Source organism: Octopus bimaculoides, chromosome 23, assembly GCF_001194135.2.
Source record: "Octopus bimaculoides isolate UCB-OBI-ISO-001 chromosome 23, ASM119413v2, whole genome shotgun sequence".
Lineage (NCBI taxonomy): Eukaryota > Metazoa > Mollusca > Cephalopoda > Octopoda > Octopodidae > Octopus > Octopus bimaculoides.
This window is the reverse complement of record NC_069003.1, coordinates 10,311,451-10,320,598: the sequence shown is the minus strand read 5'-3', so window position 1 is coordinate 10,320,598 and position 9,148 is coordinate 10,311,451. Positions and strand designations below refer to the sequence as shown.

The window sequence follows — 9,148 nt, the reverse complement described above, 5'->3', positions numbered from 1 at the left end:
AGACGGTTTAGATATAGATTCAAGGCTTGAATATGGCACTTATGCGAAGGCACCCGAATATCACATCCCAAAAGGATGGGTGATTAAAATCAAATAATAAGCAACACGGATTTCAAAAGTGATTGCAGTACGCACGTTTCATGCTACTTCAATTTATTTAAGTAATGTGAGCATTACCTTATATATAGATAGATAGATAGATAGATAGATAGATAGATAGATAGATAGATAGATAGATAGATAGAATTTGGTTCATTCACTACAGCTGTTTCAAACGCGTTTTTGTTATTAATGAATATAGTTATTACATCATGGGGAAAAATATGTTTACTTCAGGCGAATGTGCACGAATTAAATATCTTTAAAAAAACCATTCTAAGAATCAACATTATATGTCACTTCATGATTCCTGGCTACTTTCAGCCAAAGAAAGAATTTCGTAGCTATATCAGTTTTTGAGTGGAATATTAAACACTGGATTATTCCACAAAATATTCCTTTTCCTGAGCCTATTCATAAGCCTTTTGCTCTCGCTGATTTTTTTCATATCTTATCATGTCGGAGAAACCACTATTTTTGAATGCTTTATTATAATACCTGGCTGTTCTCGTAAAAGCATCTTCATTAGAAGTCATCGGGGATATCCGTTTACTTACATTGTCAACTAAAACTACAGAAATGAAACAATCAAAGCATCATCCATTTAACATTTTTGCTTATTTCTGGAGGGAATATTTCTTACTAGCTCACTTGTTGATTGATCTGGACTAGGCTTCTACAAGACCAAAGCCACAAGCAGTAGTACAACGTATTTAAAACAACAAATATCCTGATTGTCACTTATAGGTTAAAAAATAGGACACGATTACAAATGAGTTCCGGTTTAACTCTCCTACAATGTCCTGCAAAAATGCACCCCTCTCTCTCTTTCTCTCTCTCTCTGATGACATCAGTGATCGCCAAAAGACTGTCGTACAGTTAGATGCTTCTTCTGAGAGATATTTAGAACGGTCAGCAACATGTGGCTATAAGCGACACCAAATCTTTCCTCCAAGTTTCTGGTGAGTGTTCAAGCGTTGCTCCGTTCTTTAAGAACATCAAGTACTGACAATTTTAAGATTACTTTGACGCCATCAAGAACAGGGCATGCTTCTGCAAGACGAAATTTTTGCCACATTCTGTGGATGCGATGCTTATTTACAAAGATTTCGATGATTCATATTTGTTTCAAATTTTAGCACAAGGTCAGCAGTTTTTTTGGTGGGGGGGGGGGAGAACTATGTCAATTACATCGATCCTATCACTCAACTGGTACTTAATTTATCGACCCCGAAAGGATGGAAGGCAAAATCGATCTCGGCGGAATTTAAGCTGAGAACATAAAGGCGGACGAAATACCGCTAAGCATTTTGTTCGGCGTGCTAAGGATTCTGCCAGCTCACCGACTTGATTTCAATGATTCGTTTTAAAACCAGATCTTTATCCTCCATCGCTTGTCGTACGGCTAACCAAGCTGCAAAATTTCCTGCGGTACCGACTATGGCCCAAGGTTAAATAATCAGCTGTAGAGCCAAACTAATGACTCCATTAGAAAAATGCTAACACATCCGTAATTGGGAAAATGTCCCACCCAAAATACAATGTGTGTTTTAAAAGCACGGTTTCGCATCAAGAATTTTGCGAAATAAATGCAAATACATACATATGTATTTACACACATGCATACATAAATATACATGAATACAAATATGCACACATACACGCACATACACAAGCACACATGTCCTCACATATATGTATACATATACATACATACACACACACGTGTGTGTGTGTGTGTGTGTGTGTGTGTGTGTACGCCATCTTAACATAGTTAATATTTCAACATGGCAACTTTACGCTGCACGTACAAATCCTGAACTATCACGATGTTGATTATTTCATTTACACATTTATTTCTACATTTATTAATTCATTATTATTATTATTATTGTTGTTGTTGTTGTTGTTGTTGTTGTTGTTGTTGTTGTTGTTGGAATATTTGCATTACAACCAGAAGAAAATGATGAGAAAAACGTTCGCCTATTCTTTAAAGTAGTATTTAAATAACTTTTAAGTAAATAAACCGGCACCGTAAGAAGCACAATTATTTCGACTGCTCATACTTTTGATTTACTTCTATAAATATTTTCTTTTAAGTACTTTCCGCTAATTTTAACGTTTTAGCTTCATTTCGTTTTTCGTTTCTTATTTTTTTACTTTATAGCTTTCGTCTTTCGTAGTTTGTTTGACTATTTTAGTCATTTGCTTTTAATTATTATCGTTGATTTTTTTCCACTTTTTTTGTTTGTCATTTGATTTCTTTTAATTATATCGTTTGTCGTTTGATTTTGTTTTTAGTTTTGCGTTTCTTTTTTTTATTTTTCTCTTTTCACTTTTTCGCCTATTTTCGTTTTGTCTTTTGTTTTTCCTACTTTTCGTCTCTTTTGACGATGCATCTACGATTTCGTTTTTAACGAACCTCCAAAAGTATTGTTGTATAATGTTTTTTAGAGTAAATGTGTGTGTGTGTGTGTGTGTGATCGTATGTGGTTGTTTTGAGAAAAGAGGGGACACATTCGGTCATTAGTTCTGGGTACACTGTGTCGAAAAATGGCGGGATGGTCACGGGTAGACATGTAACTAAACAACATTCCACAAACTGATCAACGATTGACTTTCTTATTTTCTGAACAAACCTCCTACTATGGACACCACCACCACCACCACAACCACCACCACCAGCAACAGCAACATCATATCCCCACCACCACATAATCACTACCAGCCCTCACCACAACTACTGCTGCTCAACCACCATCTCCTCCTCCTCCTCCTACTACTACTACTAGCAGCGTCCTCATTAGCATCACCATTTTCGCCATCATGTCTAAACAATATCAACAACATCAACAAGCTAGTAGTAGTAGTAGTAGTAGTAGTAGTAGTAGTAGTAGTAGTAGTAGTATAGGGCATGCGCGTCGCTGCATCCCCTATTTTTTGGTGATTTCCCTGCTCCTGCTACTGATGGATGATTCCTTTGCATCAAACCGGCGACAACACTTCGCCCATGGGTCTGTCTAGATAGTGGTTGCTAGTAAGGGTTTTTTTTACGAGGTCGGAGTGCAAATCTTCCCTCAGCCTCTTTTAGTCACCTTTTACGACATACAGGAGGAAACGTCGGGTCTATTCTTTGACATGCCGGCGATCCCCACACAGCACAAACAAGCAACAAGAACTCACACAATATTGTTCTGCAAGGCCCCCAAAATAATAAAGATAACATCATACTAACCAAAATGTTTATGGCACCATACGGAACACATCTGCAAATACAGAACATAGCGAAAAATATTATTGAAAAATACTAGCAAATTATAAGGAAACATACAATATATACATAAATAAAAACGAAATTCTGTTTGTTACGTTCCGAGTTAAAATTCTGCCGAGATCGACTTTGACTTTCACCTTTTTTGAGGTCGATAAAATAATTAGCAGTTGAACACTGGGGCCGATTTAATCGACTCAGGCTCTTCTCCCAAACCTGCTGGCCATGTGGTAGAGAGAGGGAGATGCATGTGTGGATGTGTGCGCGTGCCCGTGTGCATGTGTGCTCATGTGTGTGTATGTGTATACAAATATATATATATGCATATATATCTATATACAAACATGAATCCGTATATGTGTAAATATATTTGTACACACACACAAACACATGCACACACGCGCGTGCGTACGCACACGCACAGACATACGCACACATACGCAAATGCACACGCACACACACACACGCACATACGCACACACATACGCACACTCGTATACATATGTTCACATGCACACGTAAACAAGCATGTAGAGCATCCATGCCAAGACCACTTCCTTGGCTTGTCTCATATCGGCCAAATGTGACCTAACACAGCTAATGATGATGATAAAAAACGGCGGTTTATGAAACAACACTATTATCTAAGACATAAACCAGGGACTTATGACGTCATTTTTTGTTTTAAAATATTGATTTGGGCTGATTTGCCATGCCCTCCATAGGTTCTCAGAGAGCAGTGGCTTTAACACGATTAATAATTGTCTTTTGTGATTGTAGGTTGATGGCTGCAGGACGAAATTACAAAAATAAAACAGGCAAGAATGGAATACCAGAAGGATCAACGTTCTGTGGCGAAAGGAGTGAAGGAGTTAGTGCAGGACCTGAAGCTGAATAGAGAGCGAGAGAACAGGAGGACAAAAGGACGGTATAGAAGTGAGATGGTAGAGCTTGTTTAAGGTTGAGGAAATCAGCCAGTTCAGACAAGCGAAGGCCTCTATTGTAGTGGTAGAAAAACAGGAAGAGAAGCCAGCATGTATGCGGCTCAAATTTTGGAGAGTTTTCTTGAGCGACTCCTTGTCAATCAGTTTGGTGGCCTTTTTTCTTTTGGAGGCGTCTTGGAATTTTTAAAAACTTTTTTTTATGAGAAAATGAAGTGCCAATGACCCTTTGTAGGAAGTCGAAGATAAGTAGAAAGGAGGGAAAAGGTATCTTCAAAGTGGAGACCTGAACCGAATGTTTGTAGCAAAGCAGAATCTGCTAAAATCATTAAAGGACAAGGTGGTGTTGAATCGGTCGGTGGATTAAGTCCGCCACTCAATAGGATGTTTGTATGTGTAGCTTCAGTGCAGTACAGTTTAGCTGAACTCGAAGTACCATAGGTCAACAAAATAGTCAGTCCAAAACACATAAAATTCGGGACCAGGAACGTGTCAGGAGTTTGAAAGATAAGAATATTCAAACTGATCAACGAGAGCAAAAACTCTGGTTGTTCAGAAACTCAAGCAATTAGGACTCGACATCGTCGAACTCAGCGGAACCAGAAGAGCAACAGAAGGTCAGGAGAAGAACCAAAAATAATCAACAATTTCTTTTGGAAAGTCTTCTTCCAAGGAAATGATAAATCCAAGAATTGAGTGGTGGAGGCGTTAAACCGGGCGACAAATTAATTTTCTACTCAACAGAATATTTGTATGAGTAGCTGCAGTACGGTTCCAGACATGGTAGCAGAAGACCATCGTAGGTCTCACTTGAAATTCGTAAATGATTAGCAGTTATTAAAAACAAAAGTATTTCCTAGTCGTGAGGAATTAATCTGTGTAGTGAATGGAATCATTCTTCGCATTGCAGTAGACTGAAATGAGATCTGGTAGAGTGTAAGATGTAGAGGGACATGGCATCTAGTGAACTTCCCCGGTGATGAAGCACACGCACTGTAAGAATAACAGCAACGAAGCGATAGAGCTCCGACTGGTTAGCTGAACTCGAAGTGCCATAGGTCTAGAAAATAAGCGGAGGTGCAATGTGTACACATGTTTGGTTGGTTGTAGTACGTGGATATAAGCTTGATAAACTGTAAGTGCATGAGCCGTGAGCAGGCAGTTTATGGATGTAGTATGTGTGTGTTAAAACATCTGAGTATTTAACAATCTATGGGTTTGTTTCCTTGCAAAGTAGCAGGATGAAATTTATCTTATTAACAACATGTCTGTCTATCACACAAACCAGATAAGGAGTGTGACGTAACAATTTTATTATTGTATTGTGACGTAACTCAATCATACATGAAATATAGGTATGGACGTGTGTGCATGTGCATACATAAACACCTGCATGCATACATACATACATACATACACATCCACAGACATATAGAGATACATACATTTGCATGTATGTATGTATGTATGTATGTATGCATGCATCTATCTATCTATCTATGTATCTATGTATCTATCTATCTATATTTACGCTTGTATATATATATATATATATATATATATATATGTTTATATATACGCATGTATGTGTGTGTGTATACATATACATATGCATGTATATATGCTTGTATGTGTGTGTGTTTATATATATATATATATATATATCGTGAAGTATATTTGCCACCTAAATGTGGCTGATCCATATGGGACGATGCTACTGTACTTTATAGCTCAGGAAGACATCTCCTCCAGCTGGCTAACGACACACTGTCTGTGCCCGATCAGTATTTGCGAGGAGAAATCATTGTCATATATATATATATATATATATATATATATATATATATATATATATATCTAGTTGCATGAATCACTTTCTATTTGAGTGTTTGCAAGTATATAAGTCTGATTGCTTTATAGCCTGTGAACACATGCCAGGTGCAGTATGTTTATTTGGATGCGTCTCTCCAAGTATGCAAGAGTATATGTATTTACACCTGCGTTGTAGGTAAAGAAGTGAAGGCGCGTGGCTTAGTGGTCAGTGTGTTCGGCCTCACGACCGTAAGGTCACGATTTCGATTCCCGGCGGTGCGTTGTGTCCTTGATCAAGATGCTCAACTTCACATTGCTCCAACTCACTCAACTGGCAAAAATGAGAAGGACCTGTAATTCAAAGAGCCAGTGTGTCAAACCGAATCTCCCTAAAAACTACGCTAACCCTTTAGCATTCAGATTACTCTGTCAAATGTAATGCTTATTCATTCACATTGTTTTAAATTAATTACGCATTATCTTGTAGCTTCGAGATTTTGATAATGTGGTTGTTTATTTTTAGAATGACATTGTAGGGTAGGTGTTGAAATCAGATTTGGCTAGTTTGAACATAAAACAAGGAGAATAGTCGGACCGGATATGGCCAGTTTAAGTGCTAAAAGGTTAAAGGTACACTCGTCTGTGGAGTACTCTGCCACTTGCATGTTAATTTCACGAGCAGGCTGTTTGGATCGACTGGAACTCTCGTTTCGTAACCGTCGGAGTGCCCAGCCGTATTTAAAAATCCACGCCAAGATCCTTCTACATTGGCTTTCATTAACACTAAATTCTACAGGGATCAGGTCACTTAAACCTAAAAGAAATGTGCAATACTGTTCTTAGGGATGCTAATTTTCAAAGGCTTATCCTCTTTTATGTGGGAGCATGGCCGTCTTAACAACATTTTAGGTTCTCCGGTAAACAATATCCCTAGAACCTCTCTGTATGTTGCCACAGCATACCTAGATTAGCATTAGGTCCCTAGGCTTATGGGATACCAGGTAACAGTCCTGTGTGCCTCAGTATTGTGACAGATTTGTATGGAGGTGGGGGTTTTACATTTTCAGGACTTATTGCTACAAACCACAAAAAGAAGGATCGACCTCAAGAGTTTGTGTCTATTGAAAAGAATATACTTCAACGCAGAAGCACACAGCCACACAGGCATACAAGCAAAGATCTCAATGGCTGTCAGTCCAAAACACAAGCATGAAATTGGGGACCAGGAACTTGCCAGAGTTTGGTGGATACGAATATTCAAAAAGATCAACGGAAACAGAAACTCATGCGATTTGGACTCGGCATCGTCGAACTGGGGGGAACCAGAAGAGCAGGAGAAGGTCAGCTGAAGAAACAAAAATAATCAACACCTTCTTTTGGAAAGACTTCTTCCAAGGAAATAATAAATCCAAGGTGTTGGATTTGTCATAACGATCGCTCGTTTTCCATGGATATCCGAGGTCCTTGTCAGTGTCAATAAAAGCTTGATGATCTTACGTCTTTCTCTTGTCAAGATTCCAGTATACAATTGTCCTCAATGCATTCGCTCAGACCTTTGATGGGGACGACAACGTGAAAGAAATGTTCTATACACAATGGGATCCTATCTTTTCCAACATTCCGAAGGCAAGTACCGAAGTGTACCGAACATACGTTGTGGAGGCGAGTGGCTTTGTGGCTAGGGTGTTGGACTCATGAACGTAAGATTGTGGTTTCGATTCCTGGACCGGGCGACGCGTTGTGTTCTTGAGCAAAACACTTCATCCTGAAACAGACCGGCGTCCCGTCCAGGTGGGGAATATATATGCCATGGAAACCAGGTAACCGGCCCTTATGAGTCGGTATGACTCCAGAAGGTTACTTCACCTTTACTTTACTAACATACTTTTTTTTAACACAAGATCTGCACATGACTTCTTGGCAACATATGAGGTCTAAACATGTGAACGTAAATGTCTCGAGATCGTAAATATATGCTTCATACAAGCAAGAAACTATAACCGGAGCAGAACTGAGCATCTGCTGGACTGACTACCGTCCTATCTACTGCATCATTGGGATTGGAATTCAATTTAAATGACAGACATTAAGGAAAATATTCAATGCAGCAATTCTCAAAGACATAATGGAACAATTGAGCAAAAGAAATGAATACACAACAACTGGAGCCTCTTTTATCTTATATCTTCTACTTGTTTCAGTTATTGGACGACGGCCATACTGGGGCACCAGCTTGAAAGGCTTAGCTGTACAAATTGACTCTAAAACTTATTTTTTAAATCCTGGTACTTATTCTATCGTTCTCTTTTGCCAAACTGTTAAGTCACAGGGTCGCAAACAAACCAATATCAGTTGTCAAGCGGTGGCAAGTGACAACTACAAAGACACACAAAAATACATACACAAATTCACTCACAAGGCATTAGTCAACCCGGGGTTATAGTAGAAGACGCTTGCCGAAGGTGTTGCACAGTGGGACTGAACCCGAAACCACACGGTCGCACGCAAAGCGAGCTTCTTAACCACGCAGGCAAGCAATGGCACATGTTGAAGAATACAATCGCATGTGAATAGACTTTCCTAGGGATTCAGCTATCCTTGGAGCAGACGCGTTGGAATTTTTCTCCACCTTCCACACTATGTGGTTCGTCCACCCTAAGTATATTACGTCGGATAAGTTAGGACAAAAATGTAAGGTGAATTTTGGTAAGTACATCCGCACGATTTTCACTAAGAAAGCAAAACTCGGATTTTTTGCGTGGAATCAAGTACGTTGACCTCGTAATGTGCCGCAAACTCCTTATTTTTGTTCGGAAAATATTTATGTATGTATGTATGTATGTATATACACACACACACGCACACACATAGAAATATACATATATACATACATACACACACACACACATATATATATATATGTGTGTGTATATATGTGTGTGCATGTTTATATATATATATATAGTTATACATATATATATATATATAGTTATACATATATATATATATATAGTTATACATATAT

The 9,148-nt window shown here is 38.5% G+C and overlaps 1 protein-coding gene across 1 annotated transcript in view; it reads right to left on the bottom strand.

Moving 5' to 3' along the window:
- Positions 1–9,148, bottom strand: part of LOC106879716 (A disintegrin and metalloproteinase with thrombospondin motifs 3-like) — a 75,471-nt gene that overhangs the window by 43,048 nt on the left and 23,275 nt on the right. Inside the window, exon 2 of the mRNA XM_014929396.2 lies at positions 3,335–3,365. Within this exon, the coding sequence (XP_014784882.2) occupies positions 3,335–3,365 (31 nt within the window). The remainder of the gene's footprint in view (positions 1–3,334; positions 3,366–9,148) is intronic.